Source organism: Oxyura jamaicensis, chromosome 9 (assembly GCF_011077185.1).
Source record: "Oxyura jamaicensis isolate SHBP4307 breed ruddy duck chromosome 9, BPBGC_Ojam_1.0, whole genome shotgun sequence".
NCBI classification, from domain to species: Eukaryota; Metazoa; Chordata; class Aves; order Anseriformes; family Anatidae; genus Oxyura; species Oxyura jamaicensis.
In genome coordinates this window covers 11340682-11367904 of record NC_048901.1, presented here as the reverse complement: position 1 = coordinate 11367904, position 27223 = coordinate 11340682, and the positions used below count along the sequence as shown (strand labels likewise).

The following is a 27223-nucleotide window of genomic DNA, read 5'->3' as shown; positions in this document are numbered from 1 at the left end:
GAGTTTACCACGTGCTTTCTAAGGTCTTTACAGTATCCTGCCACCTTACATCATCAGTTGTAAAATCCTGAGAGTAAGTAAAAAGGGGATGCTGGGGAGAGAACAAATGCAATTTCCCCCTGCTTGTATGGAAGAGTCAGTCAGCTCTGCTACAACAGCGGACACACAGCTTTCCCTCCAGGTCAAGAAGCTGATCCCATACAGGGTATCACTGTTTTCTCCTTGTAGGCTTTTTTTTGGATGTGTGCACGTGGGTATTTGCTTGTTTGCTTTTTTAAAAAAAACACCTGTGTCCACTGGCAGCATTTAAAGGATGAAGAAAACACGCATGCAACCTAGAAGCCTTTAAACTAGACGGGGACAGAATACCTCACCACAGCTCACCTCAACTCCTTCCTAAAAACAAGTTTTAGCAGAGTGCTAGATAAGTGAACCCTTAAGAAGGCTGTAAGGTTAATGGAGACCTTTCACACAGAGAATCAAAACAAAGACCATACTGCAGATTACACTCTCTCCTTACAGAGAGGTGACTCAGTGCCTTATCACACAGTATTTTCAAATATAAATTAAACAAAACAGATTTAAGAATAGCAGCGAGAAGGGTATGTGTATTATGGCCACTCCGAGCCCCAGCATATTGGATACACAGATAATTCTTTTACTTTATTCCATGAAAACAAAGGAAAGATGTTCTTCCCAGTGTTCTCTGCAGGGCCCAAGCTGAGATCAAAAATAAAACTCTGAACACTCTCATTTGGTCACAAGAGCAAGGAAAAGGGAAGAAGAGAGAGAGAAGGGCCAGCCAGCTGCCTGCCTGATTTCAGCACTGCAATCCTATGACCCTCAACTGCATATTCAATGAGTTGGTGTCCTAGGCAAAGAGGAGAGGGGAGGAAGGCTGGGAGAACTCAGGCCATGGTGCTAATTCCTTTCCTGCACAAAGACAGTCTCTTGAGGACACAGGCCTGCCTCCTGTAATGTGATCTCATAGTCCAGGTGGGAGAGTTTCCTTCGAGGGAAGTTGGTGAGAAGTTCAAAGCGTTCATTGGGGTATCCTTTTGACTGGACATGTTTCACAAGAGCCTAGGGAGAAAGAAAGGCAAAGAAGCATCATTTAATTACACACACCAAAAAAAGAAATCACAACAAAGAATCACAAAAGTATCCTGGTTTCCTTTCAAAAAAAAAGTTTGTAATCACTGAGAAAGAAAAGTTTGAAATTTTTCATGTAATATAGAACTTAGCTACTTTGTTACCTAATTTGACCCTCACATGGTGTGAGTAATCATAGAAGTTAATTACCAAGCAATCCCTTACCTAACTGGTTCTTTAAACAGGAGGAATATACACACAGCAATACATTAATTCAAGCAATCTGAATTCTATATCACACATTCAAGTCACAGTAAAATATGACTTGCCAAAAAAAAATGGAAGTGCCCCAAATCAGAAGCCCCCTCAGTCGTTTATCAGACATTATCCTTACCGAACCTAAATGCCACCAAAGAAGTATTTTTGTCAGACAACGCTGACAAAAATAAACACAACTTTTTTTTTTTTTTTTTTTACTAAAATATTTTTTTTCCTGCCTTCAAGAAGCTTTTTTTTGGGGGGGGATGGATCTTTTTTTTTTTAAAGCACTTTTTAATTCATCAGCTCCTCTACAATAGCAATCGAGGCAGGAAACAGAGGGCGCTGGAATGATGGAGTACCAGCCTCACAACCCAACGCTCAGATGCATCAGGAGGAGCTAAAGCCCATGCTACACGAGAGAGATTTCCCAAGTTCATTAGCAAACACAGCAGATGAGAGCATAAAGTAGGAACAGACAGACAGAGAAATGGAGATTGGCTAAGATACAACAGGGAGTACAGCAACAGAGCAAGACTGGCAGAATGAAAAGTCGTAGCTTTTTGAAGAGCTGGAAAAAAGAACATAAGTATGTAATAAACAGAAAGCGTGAAGAAGTAAGGAGTCCCAACAATCCTGTTCACATAGTTTTGGTAGGTAATTAAGCTAGGAGGTAAGCTAATGCGCAAGGAGGTAAGCTAACAGTGTTAAACTTCTACTAGGACTAATTATTCCACCAACTTCCACTTGCTATTTAGCTGCTGCTGGGACCTCAGCGAGCCAGCATACAGCAAAAAGTGGCTGCCATCAAGGGGCTGGCAGTTACTGTGGCAGCTCACACCCACAGGGCTCAGGAGATCACTGGCTGCTGTTCGTTTTGGTGTTTGAGGTCTGTCAGGAAAGCCGGTGGTGGTACCGTGCTGACACAACACAAGATGCAGCCTCCCACAGCAGCCCGTGGCACTGCTCTATTACTTCAGGGGCACCAGGGCAGCTGGAGCACCCGAGGAGAGATGTGTTTGTGCAGGTGATGGGCTACAAGGATGCAGCCCCGCATGAAGGATCAGGTGGGAATGGTGGGAAGCAGGCTTTGGTTGAACCCCTGGGAGCTGCAGGAAGAGGTCCGCACGTTCTGCTGCATCGGGGAAGATGAGCAGGGAAGCAGCAGCAGGATGCTGGTAGGGACACTACATGGGCAAGAACTGAGGCCTTGCAGCGTGGATGGAATAGGATGACCAGAAGCAAAACTCAAACACACACAGGGAGAACAGCAGCTTGTGGGATAAGGTTCCCTGATGACTCATGACCTGTGGCGATAAAAACAGCAGCTCTCCCATCATCTGGAAAAATAAAATAAAAAATCAGCTGAAAAACAGATACAAAGTCTTGGTAATAAATGGCAAGGACAAACAAGTTCCAATTAATTCAACTGGATCTACTGGTCTTGTTCAGTAAATCAAAACCAGCAAGGAGAAGCAGTGAACACCGCAGGCAGGGACACCCTTCTGGGGGGGACTGAGGTACCAGCTGTTGACCTAACTCTGAGTCTTGGGAAGTTTGCTGCTTGCCTGAAGCCAAGACCCAGGATGTCACGGACAGAATGCCAAAATGCATTAACAAAGCTCAACATGTGTCTGAAGCGCACGCTTGCAGCAGCAACAGCAAACCTGGGCTGCATCAGGAAGAGAACAGCCAGCGGATCAAGGTGATTACCCCACTCTGCTGGGCCACAATTGGAACACAGTGTTCAGTTTTGGGCCATAAATTTAAGTGAGACGAGGAGAAACTAGAGAGGATCCAGTGGAGGACCATTAGAGTGAATAGAAAATTGGACATGTATTGGCACGTGAGGAAGGCTGAAGGACTTGCGCTTGTCCAGTCTAGAAAAGAGATGGCTAGGTGGGAATATAACAACAGTGTTCTGACACAGAGATGAAGGTATTTCTTTCACAAAAAATGCATGGTGAAGAGAGACAATGCACGGAAGCTGATCTGCAGGAAATTTAATCTGTTTATAACAAAGTAAATCTTTAACGCGAAAGAAATTAAACATTGGAGTAATTTTTTCAGAGCAGCAATGGAACATCCCTTGCTGGAATCGCTCTAGACTCAGCTTGACAGGGTGCTGGATAACCTCGCCTACAGCCCTGCCTTCAGAGGGTTACACCGGATGGTCTCCAGGCATCCTCTTCAACATGGACTTTCCCATGATTTGATGACTGCGGAACAGCTCGGAAGGTAATCTGCACAAAGATTTCTTACCAATTCATCAGAATGCATGGGCAAACCTTTGGGATAAGGAGACTGTGGCCCCAACCTCCTCTTTTACCTGGCCTATTCTGCAACAGGCTTTGCACATATGGATGCCTGCGTCTGTTGAAGAATGTATGTTGGACTTCCTTTTCAAGCAACAAGGATAACCCAAGCTCCTAAACCACTGTACCTAAAGATTTGGTTCAGTTTACTGTCCACATCTCGCCACCGTTTTAAGGCCAACCCTTTCCTGCACACCCCATGACACTTGCTAGAGAGTGGAAGTTATTCAGGCAGCCAAGCAGCTATGCAGACAAAGTGCTAAGCTGCTGAACAGAGTGAAGTCAACTACTTACAGCACACCAAGAGTAACTGCTTCTATAAAAAGGCAGTTTTGCTTATTTTGTTTTTCCTGGGGAAAAAAAGGTTACAGCAATATACAAACAAAGAAACAAACATATCCTGGAGATAACAGTGTGTAAAGCAGCCACTCTTGATCAATAACAATGCAAGGATTAAAAAAATCTGTCTTCAAAAGTAGTTTTGGTGGGAGAACAATGTCAACTTATTGATTAAAACTTTCAAAGTATATGTTTCCTTATACAATTTTCTTTTTATAGTTCAGGACAGCTTTAAAATGAAAGCATCTGAACTGAAAAAAAGGCTTGGAAATGATGCTCACAAAACAACATCTGAGACTCAGCCTTCATTTGACTGAAATGGCTTTAAAAGATTGCACAAGTCCCACCGCATCTTTTAGATAGGTGAGAACAGAAGCTGTCTGTTCAGTTCTGTAATAAAAAGAACACACACACATCTTCACCAAGCCTCGTCTCACCTAAATTCCTCTGCTACCTGCAGAGCAGATGGTGAAGAAGCTACGTGCTGAGATTTAACTTATTTTCAAATTGTCAACTACCACAGTCCACTAAAAGGAGTCAAGCCAGAGGTTAGGATTATTGGAAAAACTTCAGTTTTACACCTCTATGTCATATAAATTAATTCTCTAACCATGGATTACTAGCACTTGTGCACAAAAAAAGGTTAGCTGCACATGCAGCTGGAACTTGAGTATTCAAAAGTTCGACATGTTTAATAATACATGCAACAGACTGCTTTCAAGAAACAGTTCAGATATAAAAGAGACCTTGAAAAGATCATACAGAGATGATTTCTATGGCAAAGCAGGAATGAAGGTCTGACACAGGAAAACTGGTTCCTACTACAAGAGTGTCCTTCAGTCTTCCTTTCAGCCTCAGGACTCCACAGTGACCTACAGGCAGTCTGCATACTCTGAATGGTTTTGAGACAGCTGCTGGTGTAACAAAGATGACTTTTTTTTTTCCTTTTAAAGCTTTCAAGAGAAAAGGATGAAAATATGACCCTGAGAGTACATTTCTAGAGTTTAGTGGACTATAAATCTTATTTTCTTTAAGAGATGCAAACATTTTTTCTTTAAGCTCCTTCTGAATCTGCATGAGGTCTCTGAAGAGGCGTGCTTTAGTCTTCCCTTTGACTTCAACACCGAGCTTTTGAATTTCTTACACTAAAATGATCTTTATTGGCCACTGCGCCACAAAAATAGAATGGCTAACAGGAATACAGTGACCTCTTTACACACTGCTTCCAGATGAACGCCTGTGAAAATTTGATGGAAACACCATCAACATCAACCTCTCCAGCGTAAACAAGACAAGAACAGTTGAGAAGGACACTTGAAGCACGGTGATTAAATGATAGCATAAAAAGTCTGTTTTGGGAGAGCTTTCTCCAAACTCTACTGTCATCCATATCCAGAAGGGAGTGCGGAAGCATGCTGAAAGAGATGGAGAACAAGAAGCAAGAGTTTTGCCTTCGATTTCACCATTGTCTGCCCAGGGACAATGACTAAATGTTTCAATTTGGAGAAAAGATAAACGAGTGAGCTGAGAGTATTTTATGGTAATTTAATGATCAATGCAAAAGTTATTTGGAGACATATTAGAAAGAAAAGTAGCAGTTTGGGAACTAAGAAAGATATGCAACCTAAGCAGCAATGGAAACATACAGAGCCAGCAGAGTCTGTTGATCACAAGAGAGGAACAACAGGGAAAAAAACACAACAGAATGACAGTGAAAGCGCTCCCTGCTAGTGCCTTTCACTAGATCTAATTTCATTAGTGCCACCATCGGAAAAGAAATTCTCCAGTTTCAGCTTTCCTGTACTCAAACAAGGATTCCAATTAACTCCACTCACCAGAAGTTTAGCTTGTTCGGGCAGTGAAATTTGTTCCCTCTTTCCATCTGGATACCTTAGCATCAGCTGTGCCTTTGGTCCTAGCATAAAGGAAGTTACTACAAGTTAACAAACAACAAGGCAGCTGAATTGAGCTCTTCTGTAGATTTGAGGTGGCACACTGCATAGGATAGTAGGGTTAGGGACTGGAGACAAATACAAAGCTTTTAGCACACGAGGTTTCAGTCTATGAAGACATATTTGTACTGCATGTGTTTAAAATATACGCATCAAACTCAGGACTCTTGAAAGAGTTCACAGTACTGACCCAAACCAGTCAGTGTTTCCAGAGTAAAGCATACCGTGCTACCTCTGCCTGTGCGACCACCTCACAACGCTGCGTCTCAGCTCAGAACCGCAAGGAGGAACAGAGACTCCTGCGACTTGTTGGTATTAGCTAAAGTTGCACCGCTAAAACTCAGTCCGGACCCTCAAGGCAGCCAAGCTAAGCACGAGGTGGGGCTGCTGTTATTTCATTTCTCTCCATCACACCAATAGAAGCCCTGTCATATGCATCTGCATTACACCAATGCGAATTTCACTCGCAGACAAGGTCTCAAACCTAGAAAGTTGAGCTCAGTGACTAACATGACTGCAGCATCACCGCATCAAAGTGCTGCTGCCGGCAACATGAACCGTCCGAACGCCTAGTGCCAAGGAGGGAGTAAGACAGAAGAAAAGGTTTCGCTTTTCAAAACGAGGGCTGAAACTATGCTCATCAGAGGGTAAAGACTTTCAAAAAAGAAAGCATAACACAGGTCACTATAAAAAAACAAAAACGATGAGGCCACTTACCATTCACATCTAGGCCCTGCAACGTACTTTCAGGCTTGTCAGTTGACTCCTCCAGTATCCCTGCATCAATGCAGGGCAGTACTCTGTGATTTGATGTTGTTCCAGGCTCAGTCCTTGCAGGGGGCTCAGGCTGAGGCCTCCGGCTCTCCTCTTTTTTATACCCCAAGTCCTTGTGTGGAGACTTCCTCAACTTGGCAGGATTCTCCGATTCCTCCTCCTCCTCAGATCCACAGACAGAAATAAACTCTTCGCTTCCAGAAAAAAGCTCTGACTCAGACTCCTCATCTGATCGACTCTCCTGCTTGGCCTGCGAGGAATCGAAATGTGTCTCCTGTAACGAGGCTCTGATAGCAGCTTCCAGCTGGCTGTCCTCACTGGCATCAATGAGACTCTCCTGTTGAATACAGACACAACATAAAGCCATTATAATGGCTTTAGATATGTACTGAAAATCAAGAGGGTATTAAAGTGTTCCAAAGGAAAGCTACTAAAACTGTCATGAACAAACAGCATGGAAAGCTAGTCATCCTGCGACTACGTAATGATTCCTCCTTGGAGTTTCATATGGAGTCGTAAATCTTCCTTCCACACACGCACAATTCTGTGACTTAAATCCAAAACAAAAGCTGAAAGTGCAAACTGTGTGACAAAAATAGTAACTGAGGGAGAAAGGGAGAAGTCCATGGTGCACCACTGCTTTCATTTTTGCATACTCTTCCACTACTTCATGAAGTCTGTTTATACTACGGAATTGGAAATCAGTACAGCTGGATACAGACATACTAGATTTTCTTCCAGGTTTCTGCAGTCCTCATACTTACCGAACGAGAGCATTTTTGGGGAGGGCTGGTAGAATGCCCATCCAGCTGTCCATGCTCACTCAAGAACCCAGTCACTTGGTCCAAGAAAGAAGTCACGTCCAGCTGGTGCCACTCCACTAGCTTCTGGCCTAGGGAACGTAAGTCATCATAAAATGTATTTTCAGCAACAATCCTCCTAAGGCTGCAGCTTAACCATCAACAATAACATTTCAGTGCTGTGCAAGCACTATGCAAGAATCCATATTTGTGGAACTGCAGCTGCCTACAGGCCACCACCTGATAATGACAAAACTTCCTCTCTTCACCCCTTTCAAAAGGTTCCACTCATATACAAATACAATCTATATTTAGTTCTGCTAAGGGAATGTGTGCAGAATGGTGTATTAGGCATCAAAATTAAAAAACACAAAACACTAACGTTATGAAGGAGCATTTGCACATTCATGTCTGCTTTGATTCTACACCTCGGCGAGCAGCATTTATTTCCATGAGTAAAGTGCTGAGAACTTCAGTTTCAACGACAACAAATTGTTTTGAGGTGGTTTAAGTCAAACAGCAAGAAAACTCAGCTCTAATGAAAGAAACTATTCCTTCAGCCCTGAGAAACATGAGAAACAAACTATTAATACAGTAGCCTTCTACAATGATAGAAAAGACAAAGGTTCTGTCACTCAAATGGAAAAGTTCTAATTTCAAAAGAGCTTGAGGTAAAGGTGCAAGTTTGCTCATTTAGTTAAAAAAAAAAAGGACTGTTGATCCGTATTCATGTAATAAGTAAGTCACCTTAATTATTTCTAAGATAGTTTATTCATCACAAGATTTCAAGCAGCTTTTAAAAGGCCACTTCAAAAAAAAAAAACTCACCAAAAAACGAATTTAAGAATTTTACCAGCAGGTGGTACTATTTTCAATTTTTAAGCAAAGTATTTGATAAACTATACCAAGTACCATCATCAAACACAGAATTTCAGAAAGCCTTGGGAGTTTTGTTCCTTTAGTTCTTCCAGAAGTTGTTTCACTTCTTCAGGGACAAGATGATCTCTTGGAGGACAAATAAGAGGACTGAGATGCTTTACTTGCAACGTAATACATACTGCCATCTAGCCTACAACAGTATACATAAACTGCAGGCAACTGTCACTTGTCTTACCTGTCCTGGGATCCAGGATGGAGACATAAGGGAAGTCTGCTAACTTATAGAACTGTATGTACCTCTGTCCCTCCTCACTGTCATGGTACACCTACAAAATACCACATTGGAAGCTAGTTACTGAGAGCACAAAAACTCCACCTTGAAAACGTACCAATTTTCCTCTATTTTACAGTGTATGCTACAAGTGGTATGCACGTCTCAGGAACTTCTACAAGCTGAATATGCACCTCTAATGGTGTGTGTATTAGAGCTTAAGCCATAACATTTTGAATCCACACGTGAAAGGCTGTGTATGCGCTACAACACACATCCATAACTACAAAGGTTGTCTCTTCCACAGTTCTCCAAGAGAACTGCAGCAGTACCATTTTATTCATAGAAGTTTGTTTTCACTGTCCTATGTGTCAGGACATCGAGTGTCATTAAGTGTCCCACCTGCCAAAAAATGAAATGCTCCCGGATTATGTTCTTCACAGCCTCGTTGCTCCAGATATCACGGTTGAGACACTGGCACGCAAAATCTTGCACATTCTGAATGTTTATCATGAGCCATTTGTTCTGCATCTGACCACACTCCTTGGCCTGTAAGCAGAGAAAAGCTTCATGAGTTAAAACCAAAGAGCTGGGTATAAACAATGCCAGCAATGAGCAGTGATGGCTTCTAACAGTGTCAGATTTTTCACCAAAACCCCTTCACAGTGAGAAAGATGGACAGAGCTAGCGCAAAGGTATCCACAAAACAGAAAGCAGGGCTGAAAGACCTGCTCAAATGAGATTGGTTGAATTACAGAATCACATCGATGAACAGAGCTGCTGGATTTCAACAAGCCAAGCACGGAGTGGGAAAAGCAGCTTTAGGACTGGGGTGGGGGAGAGGTGGAGGGAAAGACACTGAATTAAGTATTTGTTCAGGGAAGAGTGTAGTCAATCACACCAATCTAACAACAGAGAAAAGACCTGTTCACTCTAGAGATAAACCTGTGGAACATCTTCTATTGAAATAGATAGCATAATTGACAGAGGACTTGCACAAATGCAACAGGACCACCTCTCTTTGTGTTTTGTTTTGTTTTTTTTTCTTTTTCTTTTTTTTCTCTCCAAGTTTTGAGTTACTCTATTACTGTACAACTGCCAAATTAGACATCCTTTTCTGTTGCTCGTTATCCAGACTGCAAGTTGGGAGGAAGACGGGAAGGCGCAGGAAGAAATCTTACTGGTTTGAGTCACAAAGCTGGCATAGTCTGACTGCTTGGTTGCAAGTTAATGGTAGGAGTTTGATCAAGAATGTAATTCTGATCGCTGAATTGTCATACCTGTTGAAAAAAAGAGGGCTATATCAACAGAAGGAATGCTCTTACCACCTGGAGAGACTGGAACTAGCATATGAGCTTCCCTTCCTTTTTAAAAAGGTAGGCATTTATTTCTAAGTGCATTCACCGTCCTGCTGGTAATGCACTTAACAGCAAAGCCAAGGAATTCGAATGTTACCAAAGATTTTGCTGTTTTGGGCAGTAGTTTGTTCCCCAAACCAAAGCATTTACGTTTAAGGTGATTTTTAACCAGTGCACCTTCAAATAGTCTATCTAATGCATGATAGACACGTACCCCCATCCACTTAGCTCAATGAAGTTCAGGCCTCAACACTCCTGTTAAACCTGTAAATATTAAACTATAAGCTTGCTCATTGTTCAGGTCTACAAAATATACTCTGCATGGCCAAGTGACCTGCAGAGCCAAATAGTATTTTACTCAAAGAAAAAAAAAAAGCTACAGAAGAAAAAATGACTGCAGAAGTGTGGAATATTCCTCCTGTTGTCACAGGGGACCTCACACCAACTAGGTATCACTAACCTTACCATGTGAGAACCCTGTATTTGTTCACCAGAAGGGAGAAACAAGGCAGGTGGCACCTAAGTAACTGCTAAGGGTTTTAATTATACTTGTGATGCCTTTATTTTAAAGATTTATTTTGAGCTAGCTGTGGGATTTGAGGACTAATTCCAGGCAATCAGTTTAAGACGAGGCCTAGAGGTACTGCCAAGGATTAGGAGGGAACATATGTCAGTATGGAACATCAGTTAATCACACTGCCTTAGTCCCGTGTAACCTGTATGGCACTGAAAGAACAAACTCAAAAATATGTAACTAGCACGGCTGGAAAGTGTTATCACACTCTTCTACACCTACTTTGTGTACTTTTTAACATTATTAAAAACCTGACTCTACCTCTCCTCCATCCAGCCGCTGCACACAGAAGGGTACAAGCAAGAAATTCCACATGACATTTTTGCCAAGGTAAGTTTTCACCTGGAGAGCAGGTCCAGCTGTTGAAACTACTTTTAACTTCCTTGTAAAAACAACAGGCTTCACTTTGAACAGTTCAGAGGACCCAGTTAAACTACTGCCATCTCACACACGCACCCATGGTCTTACACAGCCACTGCTGTTTTGGAGGTAGAGGGGGAGCGTGTAAGGAAGAAATAGTGTGGGTTTAGAGATTACATTTGAGGATCATTTTGATGAATGACCAAAATAACAATGCAGGGCTCAAGAGCTGGCTTGCCTAGCCTGAAAATTGCCTGATGGCTTTAGATCCACTGTTTCCTACATCCGTTCCCTCCTCTCACTTCTCCTCCTTAGAGGTACGAAGCCTGGCACTGAACAAACAGCACCCAAAGGGTAAGTACAGAGCAACTCCTCGCTGCAAGCATTCCCACTCAGGCTGTTAGCAATCAGGAACCTCCAAAGACTGGTGCTTGTTAGATACAACAGGACAGACCCCCAAAAGACCAACGTCCCCTAAAGTCACTTTTCCGCTTTCTACCCATCCACATTTTTTAATTACTACAACAACTTACGGCAAAAAACCCACCATCACAGATCTGGCTAGACAATGTGGGAAACAAGCCTTGTTTTACACTCGCTACTGCCTCTCCCTGGCAACTCTTGCTCTTGTACTAATGAAAATACCATGGTTTATCATTTGTTTGACTTTTCTGAACCATGTATGGTTCATACATTTTGCGCTGGCTCTTTCTCATCCCTTTGCTGCAACGCACTACTCCCTTCAGTCAGCAGAGAGGAACGAGGAAGTGGAGCCAGCATCTTGTGACCTTCCAGACATCTCCTAGTCAAGCATGATTCAGTCTGGAAGACACCAGGTGACACAAAGTCAGAACAAGAGATCTGTCTAACAAGAAATATCCTATTTATGTTAGGCTTACACCTCTTGCCTGGGCCAACACAGAAGGACAGGGTGCTTTTCATCCTCCTTTCACCAACCAGCCGTTCCTTAGCCCATGGTGCGTCTGCAGGCTCCACTTATGCAAAAGGACAGCCTAGAAGCACTGGATGCAATAATTGCACCATTTGAGTACAAAACTAGGTTAGCTTCCAAACTATTACTGCTTGCTTCACACAAAGAAAAAAGTCAGCATCAGCTGTAAAGCAGGGAGCAGCTAGAGATATTTAACTCGTAGACTGAGGAAACTTCATACAGACAGGCCTGTAACTCTGCAACGTCACAGCTCCTTGACAGAAACACCAAAATCCTGATGAGGATGGAGTACAGAACTGCACATGCTCTAACTGTCTGCTCCCAGAACAAGAAACGCAAGCTAAGCCAATTCGGTGTGTACCGCCCCCAAATCAAACCATGGCTTACAACACATGCATGAAGAAATAAACACCTACAATCCTGGAGAGCAATCTGTGACCTCAGAACAAAATCAAGCTGCTCATTCGAAAGCAAGTTTGGTGCGATGCTCTAGCAATTTATACCTAGCAAACTCTATGTTAAACAGATAGCAAGTGTGAAGCTTCATATGAAGTTCAGTATTAGAGTGGGGAAATAAAAACTAAAAATCCCTTGTGCAAGCTTAACTGATCCTTAACAGCTTAATTGTACAACCACGCAACAGTCCGCAAATACAGACTTTCACTGGCACTGTTTTGAAGGTCTGAAAGTTTATCTGAAATTCTCTAGCAGGGGAAAAAAGGCAGTTCAGGTTAACACCTTGCTGGCACATCAGTCGTTTGTCTCTGGTTTATTCAGCTCTATTCCACCATGGGCCACCAGGTAACTGACATCTACTGCCCCTCCCACCACGTTCAAAAAGGCTGCAGGATTAAAATTAAAGTCTTTTACAGATTTTCCATATCAAATCTTTTTTCTCCTCTCTTTTACACGGTAATTAAGTTAGTCACACACAGCTTCACAAGTGTAACGACCAGACTTACGTATGTGAAGCACACTGCTCCTCGATGGAGCTCAAGTTAAAAGAAATCAACACTTGTGTAACGCTTGAAAATTTCTCTTTGATGAAATTTAATTCACTTTTGTTCTTAAAGGCTGGTATTGGAGAGTTAAAATGAGATGGCAACTTTTTGCAACTTCATGTTAATAAAGGTTTTTTGTGTGTGTGTGTTTGAAGGAAAACTAATTTTCTTGGGCAAAACCAAGGATAAATGAATCTACCTACTATGAAAACCAAAAGCTAGAGTACCTAAACAGGACCAAAAAAAGATGGAGAACAAAGCTGCATGAAAAGCTTACTAAGACCAGACGCTGCCACTGCTGCTAAGTTTGAATAAAGGCATAAATACAGATGGAACACTGTAGGCAGACTGTTCGTGCACACCCCTCCACAGCTTAGAGCACATCACACACCAGGAATAAAAAAATAAAACCACAGATTAATACTAAAATACAAGAGCATCAGAACAACAGGATTTAGTCTCTGGCACTTTGGAATGGGATAAATATATATAAACTAAATACTAGAGATGTTATCTAAGTGTACAGAGAAGGAAGAACCAACAGCAGCTTGTTAGAGGAGAATTTTGAGAAAGACTCTGGTCACTGGGTTCACAGGAGGCCCCACACTGTCCCAAGCTGAAGCAGTACAGCAGTGCACAGTCATAAAAGGTAACATGAAAAGGGTAACGGCCAACAAATCGAGAAGCTAAGATTTTTATTGCAAGAAAATTGAGGAGCATCAGTTTGAAATGAAAGGTAACAAATGGGACAACGAACTGGACAAGAACACAAAACGGTGAATACCAATACCATGAAGTGTATGTGGCTCTAAATTTGAGTTACTACAAAGAACAGGACGAGGTGTGTACATACAAACCCTGTGTTGTTTTTTTTTTAATTTACACAATGGAATAAGAGTGCACAGACTTTACGACAATCAAACCTTTTGATCAGCTGCATCTTCCTCTGAAATTAATTTTGACAGTGGTGCATGCCATAATCAACATCGCTAAAGTCTTGATGTGTTTTCAGCACGACATGAGGAGAGACTTGCACACATCTTAGATTCCCCAGCAGAGATTACAGGGCGCTTGCTGACGTTGTATACACTCTAACATGGAGCAGCACTGGCTGTTTTATGTGAATTCCCTTTCTCAGTCCCTCAACCCACGTTTGCTTGGTTCACAAACAGCTCTGAACCACAGGCCTGGTCAGGATAATCAGTTGGAGGACAAAAGTACAAAAAAAAAAAGGACAAAAGTGTTTGAAGTAAACCCTGCAACACGTATCATGAGGCAGCGATGCCTCAGCACCAGCTACTTGAGCCTGCTCATCTGCTTCCATTGCACCAAATGACTTGCTGAGGTAGACGTGGCTATCCTCTGTCAGCATCCTTTCAAACCTGGAATTCTGTTGTAAGATTAAATATACGGAGGGCACTGTCAGGACACAGGAACTGGTGACAAGCCAACTGATCTTCGGTGATTCAGGAAGCACAAAGAGAGAGATGAGGCCAACCGGATGGGGAGCTGGAGCCTCAATGAAGGCAGCATGTCTCTAAAAGTTCTGCAGCAGTATTTGGGCATGGCATTCACAACAAATGTAAGAGTGTAAATAATATTTAGTTCAGCTCAAAGTCAGATCTCCAGCACCACTTGCAGTGTCTGCACTGCCCCATTTGCTCATTAGTTTGCATTCTCATGAAATCATCTCTATCGCTCAGCTACTTAAAGATGACCAGGTGGAAGTTCAGTAGTAACTGCGACTTTCAAACAACATCTGGAAGTTAGGAACTCAGAAAATAAAATGATATACCAATTTGCATAGGCTCTAATCACTAACTGGGGCACTGATCCATATAGTAGCAAATTCTGACTAGACCCACAAGCAACGCCACAAACAGAAAAGGTGACACCTGAGATCACTGAAATCCTACAGTCCCCTTGGCTTTCCCCTTCTTACAGGGACAATCTCTTGGACACTTTTTCCATCATGACCAAAGACAGAGGATGATCACTGTAATTTTATATACAAACATGACTTCTACTGAAGATAAAGTTGCATCTTCATGACAATGCCACACCCAGATACATTTACGAACACTCAGGTATCAGAAATCATTCAGCCATGTTAGCAAAACTGCATGAGCTTCTCAGTTGGGCTGGGCTGCAAACTGTATTGCCCCTTGCAAAGCACTTGCTCACCTATCAAAAGCCATCTTACTCCAGCTATTTCTGTTTCATGCTTTACAAAGATGCTTCAAGGGATGCCAATTCTTCCATTTTTACCAGCCTCATTTGTGCACAGAAGTCTTTCATCGAGCGCCATTTGCCATACTGGCATTTAAACAACAAAAAATGTGGTCTGCAGCCATTAGTTTAATCCTTCACAAGTCACCAACATTTCCATAAGCACTGCATCAAATATTTATCACTATGTGGTCCTTTGCAACTTTCTCATCAGCCTACATACACGCCAACAGCCTAACACAGGGCTTTCACACTGTACACAGCCATCACATATGGAACTTCACCAAAACTTCAAAACTTACCGTTTCGAAGCTGCCTTTGTGCATCAGATCAATGGGAGGCCTGAAGAGGTCTGCTAGAGTAGTGAGTTTCTTATCTACTGCCCCTCCATTTCGTAGCTCCTGTTCCTGTCGAACTGCACAGCCCCAAGAGGAAACAAAGCTGAATTAGACAAAATACTCACATGATGGATTTATTATTGACCCTACACGCATACACAAAACTTTGACACCTAAGTCACAAGGTTGGTCCACACTGAGTAACAGTAGCTGTTACTTAAGGCAAGAACCCCACTTGTCCCAGCTCTCTCAAGCAGTGGGAATTTATTTAAATACATCTTAGAAATGTAAGTATCGTTGGAAGTGGTCACATGCCAATATCTGAAAACAAAAAAAAAGCCTTGACTTGTCCCCCAAGATGCTTTTAAATAGAGAAAATTGAGCTACATTGTAAGATCATAGCTTTACTCAAGAGTATTTCTATTTCAGTGTTTGTAACACCTGATGGTAAAACAATCCCACAGAAAGATTCAGTTTATGTGGAGAGATCACAGCAACTGCTCACCTATATGCATTATATGCAGTGATAAAATGCAAGCCAGTAGAAATGAGGAATAACAATCTCATAAAGCCAAAGCTTTCCATTTGTGAAAGGAGGTGCCAAGGGGCCATACCATACAAGCCACTTTTGAGCAGACACTGGATACCTCCAGGGATAGAAGTATCCCTGTGGAGCAAGCCTGGAAGCCAGGAAATAACATGGACTTCTGTGGCTAAAACGACTTCTTCAGAGATAGCCAGGACAGTGATAATAACCCATAAAGTTTTACCATGAAGCATCGTTAACGTGCATCACAAACCTTCACTAAAGTTTACATATCACATACCTCTAAATGTTTTTTGCTAAGAGAGCGGAGATGATGAAAAAAAGTTAAGTGCATGAAGATGCTGTAGATTCTGTGTTTTTATTTACATAGCTGCCAATTCCTTTAGTACCTGACTAGTTATTATGGCTGGAAAACCCTGACCAGAGCTGTCAGGGTAAAGCCAGGAACTACAAATAGTTATTTTCAGCATCTGATAGCACCTAATAACTCAGAAACCTGGTCCTTGGTTAGAGCTCTTGAGCACTCCCACAACATTAGCAGTAACAACTGGGTAATGGCTCTAACTCACAGCTGAGAAATATCTGGTGTCAGTTGCTGTCAAAGAAGCCTGTTCTGTGAAACTTAACGGCTTAAATAACAGCCAACACGTTGTCATTTGGAGATTCTGTGTATGAACGGATAGACAGTGGTAAACAGCAATTAAATTCACACGAACCTTATGTGTGGCCAAGGAAGAAGCCTCAGGGCTACTCAAATCTAATTAAAGTGCCAGAAACACCACTGGCTATCCAAGAAAAATTCAGTGGATGAAATTAATTTCTACATAGCTGTTAGATTCTTCTCCATTTTTGATTCTTCCTAAAGCATAGAAAGTGTTTTTTGAAAGTTATTGAAAATGTATCTGCCGTACCAAAGCAGGCAGAATATACCTTCTGATGGTTTTACTTACATAGCGTAGGCAAATGTTTGGGCCAGCACCCTCAGTACCTGCTTTGTATGTCCACTACTCCGTACTCTCCCTTCAGCCATTCCATAACAATTTAAGATTGCCCCCAGAAGTAAAGTAACAACCTTAACTGCACCCAAAGCACGTGGGGAAGAACTGTCAGCAAATGGTACTGCCACAACAAGGAACAGCCTAATAATAATATTTTTCCAAAATAACTTTTGCTACACAGTAAGCAATTAAAAAACATTCAATGACTGAAAGCTACCATAGCCTATGCTGGCAATTAATCTGCAATCATACTTAGAAAAAAAAAAAAGAAAAGGAGAACCTCTAAGTTACTGATCTGCAGACACTTACTGGTTTCTGTCTGAAAATCCCGAAAGCCATCGAATATTGAACGCGCAGGTCTGCGTCTTTTAGGAGCTTAAAAGAAAAGAGTATTTAAATAATTATTCCAAAGGTATCCTATCAAAAGCATTACTTACTAGTACCTTCCATCACATGTTGAACAACAAAACAGGACTTCAAAGTATGACTGATGTTGGAGTAAAATCATTAGGAAAGGCTGGAGGAGGATGCAGACAAGTAGTTTATGAGACCCATTCATTCCTATCACATCCTCTGTCCAGCAAACCTTACCATGGAAGGAAAATGGATCAGCAGTACACAAAAATTTAAAGTTAGCCCTTGCAGAAGACTACCTTCCTTATTAAGAAATGCATTGGTTTCTTCCACAGATAATTTCTGCTCCTTTTTAATCTCTTATCCAGATCCCATCTTTGTCTGCACTGGCAATAGCCAAGCTCTTCCATAGGATCCAGTGTCACTGCCTGCAAGGAAACCTTCAGCTGGGCCAGGCAGATAACTGAAGGACTGCCTTACAGCTCCACTGAAGTCCTATGAAAAACGCTGAAAGCACTGCAGTTGGGATGCAGAATGAAACTGCCTGCCAAGACTTATTTTAACTACTTGCCCGCTTTACTCTTATTTGAAAGCAAAATAGCTTTAAGATAGAACTTTCAAAACGTCACTGTTAGAAGACAAGATAAATATGAAATGAATTCAAGAGAGCAAGATAAATACAACATATGCCCACCAGAAATGTGTAATGCAAAAAATCCATTTGCATTGCGGAAGCATGAAATACATACAGGTCACAAAGTAAGTACCTCCAAACCTTGTTTTTAGAGATCTTTACAGTTCTGCACCCGTAGATGAGAGGTGCTGCATGCACTGTCACCCTGCGCCGCACTAAGGGCACAGAGAACGATACACAGTTCTTATTTCTTGCATTCTTCTTGTACAGTGTATCAAGAAAATAATAGGAGCATTTTGCACAGCATATGTGGAAACTGAAAGTAACCCTGAATGAGAAGCATGCCTGTGAATAGCGCCTGTCCAACTCCAGTAAGTAACGCTCTCTCCCCTAAAAGCTTACGGTAAGCACAGCCTGGTACAGCCAGCTGCAGAGCCATTTAAACTGTAGCTTCAAACAGCAACTGAATGATCATTTCAGCAAAGCAACATTCGCCTCTCCAGGCTTAGCTACAAGCCCAGTGCAGGTGTGCTGTTGGACTTTTCTGATTTATTTTGCAGCCCAAGAGCGATTCAGCGTATCTGGCAGAGCAAACGGACACGGGCTTTTCAATCAGAAGAAAACCTAAAATGTGACCTCAATATGAGGCTGTTAAAACCAGGAACTGGAATATTTCCTGCTTGAAATTAGAGCTGAAAGGACCAGTAGAAGTAGCTTTCCAGTGTCAGCTGGGCTGCCGGTCTGCTTTGTGCTATAAACAAAAGTGGCATTAATGAGAATATTAGCACTGGTGGATGAGAGAGCCAGGAAGCTACCTCTGATCCCCAGATTGCCTCGGTAGGGCAGTCAGGGACTGGCAGGGCAGGCAGGTCTGTGATCAGTGTGTGACAGGTGGGTAGAAAAGGATCAGGCAAGAGGGTTGGCAGATCATACTCCTGCACTTTGTGGTTCTGTGAACCCACAGTTATCTCTAGACCTTTGTCAAAGACTCTGCTGGGTCACAAAGAAAGCGAGAGGAACAAGCTGGTGCACTGCCTTCAAAGAGCCCTCAGCAGGTCATCTTCTGCAACCAGCTCTCAGGTTGTGCAGCCTGGCAAAAGATGTCTCTGATATTGAAAACAGCATCAACAGAAAACCAGTTCTGCAATAAACCTCAAATTTGATCTCACGGCTCTCTGTAGCACAGGAACTAAACGACAGAAAACAAATTTCCTATGGGTACAGGATCACATTAAAGACGAGCACTCGCATGTTCTTCCTTGTTAAAAAAGGCAAGACTCTTAATCCAGCTGACATGTTAAGAGCCACAGACAGCCTGGTCAACACAAAAAGGACAGAGCCTCACAAGGGAAGTAAGTAACAAAAAAAGAGGGAACTTTAGATCTCTATACAGAGGTGGACACTATACATAATGAAAGGATAAGGCACCCGGTAATCTAGTCCTGCTAGTGAAGAATTCAGAGCATCAGTGTATTAGCTATGTACTAACCAGTGTTTTAGGTAAGTACACAACAGAAAACAGTATTTCCATTACCTCTTTGCTTACAGCAAAAAACACTTCAAAAGCAGAACAGCTTCAGAAAACAAGAAGATGTGTGATACAGTTTAAAGAGCAAATTAAATTCTTTTAAAGGAGAAATGGGTAACATGATGAGTAACGAAACAGTTCAACCCTTCCTTATGAATCTCCCTGAGAAGCCTCCATTTGTCCTCTCCATTGTCACCTGTCAGTCAAATCCCCAGCTTGGACACTTTTGCAGCAGTGTTGCACAGCTCTGAACCCCCAAGAACACAGGTGTGTACTCATCATTGCTAATTGGCTGTTGCCTCACAAAGTCACATGAAACAGGAGCTGGCAAATTGGTACCACTGGGAATGGAGCATGTCCAATGGGCAAGGTTTTAAACAACACTGGTGTACTTCCAAGTATGCGATCATTTTACATGGCTGCACAGTTGCAGCAAGAGAAAAACAAGAATAAAAATATGTACAAAGCTTTATATTCACTCTATATATTCACCAAGTTCTGCTCTTTTCTTGTCATGTAAGCTCATCCCAAAGTATTTTAAGAAAACAAAAAAGAAAATAAGAACACAAGCCTACCTCCAAACAAGGGCTCAGGTTCTACTAAAATTTCCTGTTTTTGAGGAATTGGAGCTCGTACTTCATCCCTATCAAAGAGGAAAGAAAAGTGAGACAGAATAATGTTCCAAGTACTATGTAAATTATACCCTGTTGCGCTCCAAAGGCTCCTGCAACTTGGATCAGCTAAGGATGCTGCTGTATCATTGCACAGAATCAGAGATTTGGGGTCAAAAGGGACCTCAGACACCATCTATTCCCACTCAAGGCACTGAAGCAGTACTTAGTACACTACACGTTAAGATCTGGCATGGATCGCCTTTCTACATCTTGACGTAAGATTATACGAATCCTTGGGTGACTTGATCCCAGACTTCGTCAATCTACTATTCAAACATTTTTTCTTCTTCAGTAACTTCCTTAGAACTTATTAAAAGTTTATTAAAAATTACCAAAGGCTAATTAATCCACTTGCCACCCTCCTATCATGTTTATCTATGTAGAGGGGAAAAAAAGATTATTGATTACTACAAACTTTCTCCTGCTGGAAGACTTTTTGCCTCCACTTTAAACTCACGGCCCTTTCTTTTTCCAGAGGAAGGAAACCGAGATGGTCAAAATTGTCATTTCCCTCCATACAATTCTAAAGCAGTTATTTGCTTTCATAGCTGGGCTCCTTCACGTAACAGCTTAGCTATGCTTACAGAGACTGCTAGGTAACCTGAAATTACGTCTGGGAGAAGAAATAAAATCACAAGGGCTACAAAAAGTATAATTTACCCAGTACAGTCACCTAGCCCATGGATCTACTCAAAGGAGCGCGTGGGTTCACTCAAGGAAATCCACTGCTACACCCTGCCTAAGAACTACTCCTGAAGCACCCTCTTCCCTGGACTCTCCGAAATCTTAAGCGTGCAGTTTGTGGCTCTTGGCTATGCAGGTTTCAAAAAGTAACTCGTAATGTCAGCAAGATGCACTAACCTTGCTATTAACCTCCACATCTTTGATTGCTGCTGTGAAGCTAGTTATTCTCCATTTTGCATTTGCATATTTATTTTTCTCTCTTCCTAGAAGTAACACTAAGCTGACCAGCACCTGGAGGGTGTCAAGTATAAAAAAGAAAGTATTCCAATAAAAACTTGAATCGTTAGTCACTGATGTGCCAGAATTTGTCTAGAAATTATGAACTCTAACACCAAGATACAGACTTTTAACTTCATTACCTGTCACAGGTTCAAGCAGGGAGGCACTTGAACTATAAAGGTTAATGCTCAAATAGTTGTTTAAATTTATACATGTGCTTCAGAAGTATAAGTGACAAAAATTTTCTTTAAAAGTCAGTTGCCTTCTCCTTGAAGTGGAAGACTTTCAGAAAGACAAAAGCACGGCTAGGTTTAATTTAGACCTTTTAACAAATGTGACTGATACTAATTAGCTTCCACTCAAAATATTCCGCTCATCCCAAGCAGGCACATTAACAGGCAGCACTGAGAGACTCTGCCATGCTCAAGTGCAATAACACTTTCCTTTATTGGCATGCGACGTGTAAGACACTAATGCAGACTTCGTAGTTGCTTATTCCTCTGCATATTAGTGTACACAATCCAGCCATGCCAGTGCCAAATCTAGCTGCTCCTAAGAGAACACAAGGAAATGCTTACAAGCGGGACCGAGGTCACTATGTTTTATAAGAACCAAAACAATGGCATTCTCCCAGCAAAGCAAGAGTGCTGTAGCAATTTAAAAATAAAAATCTCTTTCCCCTGGATCCCCGCTTTAATGTCTCAAGCTCTGTCTGCAAAAACAGTGTGCATAACTTCTGGAACACTTCTGAAGTACACGCAAGAGAGACCAGCTTACGTAATAAGAACAGCTTATTTATTAAGAAAAATATCAGGGCAACCAATTTAACAAGATCATCAAAGAAGCACGTTATTACAGTGAAGTGACAGCAGGTTAGGAGAAGGAACAATTGCTTTATTTTATCTGCCTTCCACTGTTAAATTCCTCAGACAGACAATTCATTTATACACAGATATGTTCAAGTACATACTCGGTGTGGGGTCGAACAGAAGACACCCCTGCAGAACTGGTGCTTGGCTCCTCTGCTATGCCTCCACCATCCAGAAACATGGTGACAGCCATCTCCAGATTGTTGTTGCATGCTTCGAGCATGTGTTTTCCCACGCTTTCGCTGGCACCTGTAACGCCAAAGGAAAAATTAAAGCATTCTTCAGAAAGCGTGTTGACGGAAGCACTGGGAACAGCTACCCAGCACGCGTTCTCTCTCAAAGCATTAGCAATCAGAGCAGCTCACCAGTTGCCATGTATCCCTACGGCACAACTGTAAATTGAGACAAACACAGTTCTCAAGGGGGAACAGAGTGCGCAGATACAGGACAGCCAGACGTCTGCCTTCCATAAGGAGAAAGTTCAGTGGAAGCCATACAAAGGGGTTTATCGTGGTCTTTCTTTTTTCTAGACCCTTTCCTGGTACAATTTTCCAAAGGTTAATAGGTGTACCAATCTTGACTTCTGTTGTGGGATACAAAAAAAAAAAAAAGAAAACCTGACATAATATTCTTACGGGGTGAATACTATTATGGTGCTACAGTTATTTACCCATCTATAACAGGTACTTAGAGAAGAAAAGATCCCCTGTTTTTCTGAGTGCTCTAAAAGGTAGAAGTAAAGAGCAGAAGCTCAGTTCACATAAGAGGAAGAAAAAATAGTAAATGGAGAAAGTAGCATTTGAACGTACGGTGATTTGTATCATGACTAACGTTAAAATGGGTCCCAAGCCCAACTAAATCCAGTCTTTTTCTTGCTGCTCAGGATGCAATACTGCTTATCAGCACCACGTGTAGCTCTTTCCTCAGAGGGTCAGCCTCTGCCCCCCAAAGCTTTCTCAGAATCACACAATCAAACAAAAGCACTCTCATAAAGGGAATCTCTCCTGTACCCAACCTTCTAAGAGCCTACTTGCTACAGCATCGCTCTAGAAGTAGCAGGCTGCCAAAGAGTTTATTTTCATACAGGAAAACTGGTATAGAGGAAGAGTAGCAAAATGCAGCTGAACCAGTTTGGGAGTAGCTTTTGGATCTGTAATAATTCTTAGCAGGTTCACTACAAGTCACTGAAATGAAGAAAACACCGTTTTCCCAGCATCAGAATAACAGCTAAGGTGAGAGAAACATGGTTATTTTTTTCATCAGATGCCTGAGATTTTTCAGAGAGCTCTAGATTAAACAGGCTGATAAGAGAAAATACACTTCGAGAATTGATTTATCTCAATGGTTTCAAAGACCTGCACCATTACGTTACACCACAAAGAAAGCCAGACAGACCAAGGGAAGGACTTTTTCAAAAACAAAAAACAAGAGCAAAACAACCTGCCCCAACAAGTGCAATCAGATGACACTTAGCTGTACTTAAAGACATTAATCAAGATGAAAAAAAAATGCAAAAGAAAAAACTAGTCACATCTCAAAATCCAACCTTACTGCACAGTCACGTGAAGACATTTAGAAGAACTGGAGGAAAAACTACATCCAATCCTATGCTACTTAAAGATACCAAGCGCTCCTCACTCCTGAGGAAACCACCGCCACAGGAATATTTTCAGTGCTTATGACGGCAAGCAGAAAATACTAAATATTTGTTAAAAATCAAAACAGACTTCAAGGAGATCCCATCATGCCATTAGTGAAGATTTACAGGAATTACACACTTTCAGCACTTGGTAATTTTCAGGGTGAGAGCAACAAAGAAACACAATTCTGCCATCTGGGAAAAAAATATATATATTCATGACTACTCCTCAATCCTCACCACCAGGTACACTCCAATCAGATAGCCATGTGGAATTCATTTAGCCTTTTCCATGCAAACACTGGTAATTTTGTGAACTTACAAGTCAAATTTGAAAGCTGATAACACAAACCACCAAGGGTGTGTGCTACTGAGCACCTGTCACTTCACGCCAGCGTTGGCAAAACAAGCTCCACGAGAACAGACTTTTGATAGAACCTTAAGCTCTGGTAAAAGGAAAAAACAAAACTTCAAGTCCTCCTTTAAGATCGGATGGGTTCTTATTTTCTTTTTTGAAAGCATGAAGGGTGGAGCTCTTATGTTTAGCACAACCCGTAAGCAGAAAAAGCTGTCGGGCAAACCAGCATGATTCTGCCTGCTCTGGTTACTTTTTGAGCAACTGTCTCAGGCCCTACTGAAAAAGAAAATACCAAACATCCTGTAATGGAAACAGACTGACTGTAGCTTTTCTTTGTTATTTGAGGGGACTAATTCTTGACAGCTTCCGTACAGCTAACTGAGCGACCCACAGCCTGTCAGGGCACCGTACCGGGCCCGTTCAAGGCCCAAGCACACACAAACTGTGTAAACACAGCCACAACCTGGAAACAAACTGGTTGGAGCAAGTGAACCAAGAGCAGCTGCGCTTGTATCAGCTGAAGAGCCAAAGATATTGTGTTAAGCTCTCCTTCAGGCCCTGCCCCGCGGTGCCATGAGCAGGGGGCCCGGGACAAGCTGTGCTGCATCCACGGAGCGCTCTTTAAGCAGCTTTTCGCTTCTCAAACCGGGTTTTCAGCCAGGAGACACACCTTAAGAACTGCTTTAGTGTTTTTTTTTTTTTTTTTGCCCCAAAAGGCGGACGTGGGCTCACCCCGGCCCCTTTCTGCCCTCCAGCTGCGAGCCCACCGCCGGCTCCCGGCCCAGCAAAACCCAGGGGGAACCCGAGGGAAGGGGGGGGGGGGGCAGCCCCGCTGACAGACCCGGCCGCCGCCCACACCCCTGGCTCGGCGGGGCCCTCCCCACAGCCCCGGAACAGGCCCCGGGACCGCGGAACCTGCCCCGCTCCGCCCCGCGGGGCCCAGCGGGACCTGCCCTCGGCCGCCCCGAGCCCGGCCTCCCAGCCGGGCAGAGATCCGCCCGGTTAAGCACGAAACGACGGCGGAGAACGGCGGCGGCTTGTGCCGGGCCCGGCCCTCCCCGCGCCTCACCCGTGATGGCGGTGAACTGCTGGATCAGCCCCAGGAGCGCCGCGGAGGCCGCGGAGCCCCCGGGCGCCGCCATCTTGCCGCCGCCGCCGCACAACAACACGCACGCCGCCGGCCCACGCGCACCGCGCATGCGCGGGGCCCGCCCGCGCCCTTCCTCTGCCGGGCCGCCGCGGGAGGGGCGGGGCGGGGGCGCGGGGCGGGAGTTGCCGTGGCAACGCGGCTCGCGCCGCCTCTGACTGACAGGGGGGTCCCTGACAGGAGCTGGAGGGGGGGACGGAAGAAAGGGTTTGGGGGTGGTTTAACGTTAACCGCGGGGCTCGGGGAGCTGGGGGGTTGTGACTCGCCTGCTGCACGACCCCAGGTGGCCGTTTCGATGGCTGTGGTGTTCATCAGTGGGAACGGGGAAGGCGTTTTTATCTTCGCTTGGGGCACTCTGTACCTGGAGAGCCCACTGCTCCCTCCTGGTCCTCCAGGCCGATGTGTGCCCAGGCCGGGGTTAGAAAGCCTGATAAGAGGCATATGCTTTTCGAATCCACAGCAGAGTGCCTTTTCTATTAAGATGCTTTTGTTCCAAATTCGGAAGCAGCAGCCTCAACAACAGACGCTCCCAGCATTTCCTTGTGCTACTTGCAGGAACTGCATGTGTAGAAAATACATTTCCCTCTTTTCAGCTGGTTTCCAGCACGGCACAGCGTGTCTCACTTGCTGCTAATGCCATCAGCAGGCTGGAATTCTGCAGAGGAGCACCTTATTAAAAGTTAGTAGCTACCCTCAATGCAAACTCAAACAGAAGTTTCCTTAAAAGCCCAAGATGATTTAAAAACTCTGCCATAAAGTTGGGTGGATCTGTTCCCTTTCTCACTCCTCTTCCTACTTCCCAACCCCAGACCATTCCCAACCCCACACCAACTTTGGCTCCTGTAAGAGCTCTCAGGGAAGCAACCAAGCCAGCCCACGTATTAGGGGTTTGGTACTTGCCTTTCGTGTGTGTGTGTGCACCAGTTTGGTGAGCTGAACTTGTTCATAAAGGGGACAAATGCACGAGTGGAGGTGGCTGAAAGCAGCTGGTACACTCACCCTTTTGTGCAGCAGTGAACCATTGTATCAGCTCAGACAGCCTAAGTATGGGCTCCTGCTTAACACCATTAAGCAGCCATCAGTCACCAACTAGAGCTGCTCACTTGGTTTTCTCTTTCAGTTTCCTGTGCTGTAGCAATATTCCGGCTGTTACCCTCACAAGAAACCATCTAAATCCAATCCGTAGATTGAGACATTACCATACCAGCAAGAATGGCTTCTGCTCATGACTAAGTGCTCTTAGCTTATGAATTTTCTCTGTAGTTATGTCTGCACTTGGCAACTGTAGACAAAGAATTAAAAAAATTAAGTTGCATGATCTCACAGTATTTCAGTAACTAACACTCAGAAGCAAAGGAATCATTAACTAACCCAAACCAATCAAAAATATTTCCCCTGCTTCAAAGTACCTGGATTGTAACAACAGAAAGAAGTTGCTGGTGAAACCGAAATCCACTCAGCAGTGGCTGAATTCTACCCTCTAACGAGAAAAATATAGAAGCTAAAGAGGAGCCTCCCGAGGACTGTTGTGCCATGCATGCTGTGATTATGATCATTTGGGGGATGTGACAAGGCTGTTGGACTGGCCTTCTGGTATAGGTTATAACTTTTATGTGTTTTGCAGTTCAATTAGGCATTTAGCTAATGATTGACTTCTTAGTCTTGTTTATTTTCCCCATCGTGCAACAGCCTTTAACCTCTTCTACACATGACATATATTTATAAAACAAGGATTATTATTATTATTTTACCTAGTCCAAGCCAAAGCTAAGTGAATTCTAAGCAGCTGAGAAAGTGTAATTACAGAACTAAGACATAAATCTACATCTTCAGGGTACGCAAAGTTAAAAGACTGACTCAGTAAGCTTCAAAAATAATGGCTCTTATGTAAGAGGTCATTGTTACATTGAGAGGACAAAATCCATCAGGCAAGAAAAAATACATAAAATCCCCAAATCCTTTACTGCCGCCCCTCCAGCAAGTGTACATCTACCCTAGAATACACTTCTGTACAATTTAG

At 43.0% G+C, this 27223-nt stretch overlaps 1 protein-coding gene across 2 annotated transcripts; it reads right to left on the bottom strand.

The window, feature by feature from the left end:
* Positions 1–580: 580 nt before the first annotated feature.
* On the bottom strand, positions 581–25280 carry UBXN7 (UBX domain protein 7). 2 transcript variants are annotated; one of them, XM_035334351.1, is made up of 11 exons: positions 25126–25280; positions 22161–22308; positions 20129–20196; positions 17347–17412; positions 15457–15569; positions 9083–9229; positions 8645–8735; positions 7495–7622; positions 6674–7067; positions 5840–5919; positions 581–1083 (listed from the first exon to the last, which is right to left on the bottom strand). In XM_035334351.1, the coding sequence occupies exons 1-11, from the start codon at positions 25253–25255 to the stop codon at positions 922–924; spliced, it is 1527 nt and encodes a 508-aa protein (XP_035190242.1). In that variant the 5' UTR covers positions 25256–25280; the 3' UTR covers positions 581–921. The 2 variants fall into 2 exon arrangements, with proteins under 2 accessions (XP_035190242.1, XP_035190244.1); XM_035334353.1 differs by lacking the exon at positions 5840–5919.
* Between the last annotated feature and the right edge of the window lie 1943 nt (positions 25281–27223).

Coding starts and splice junctions, on each gene's coding strand:
- UBXN7 (XM_035334351.1), bottom strand. CDS start 25,255: ATGCGCGGTGCGCGTGGGCCGGCGGCGTGCGTGTTGTTGTGCGGCGGC. Junction 15,570..17,346: donor GGATTTTCAGACAGAAACCA/GTAAGTGTCTGC, acceptor GGGGCTGTGCAG/TTCGACAGGAACAGGAGCTA. Junction 8,736..9,082: donor AGCATTTCATTTTTTGGCAG/GTGGGACACTTA, acceptor GGTATTTTGTAG/GTGTACCATGACAGTGAGGA.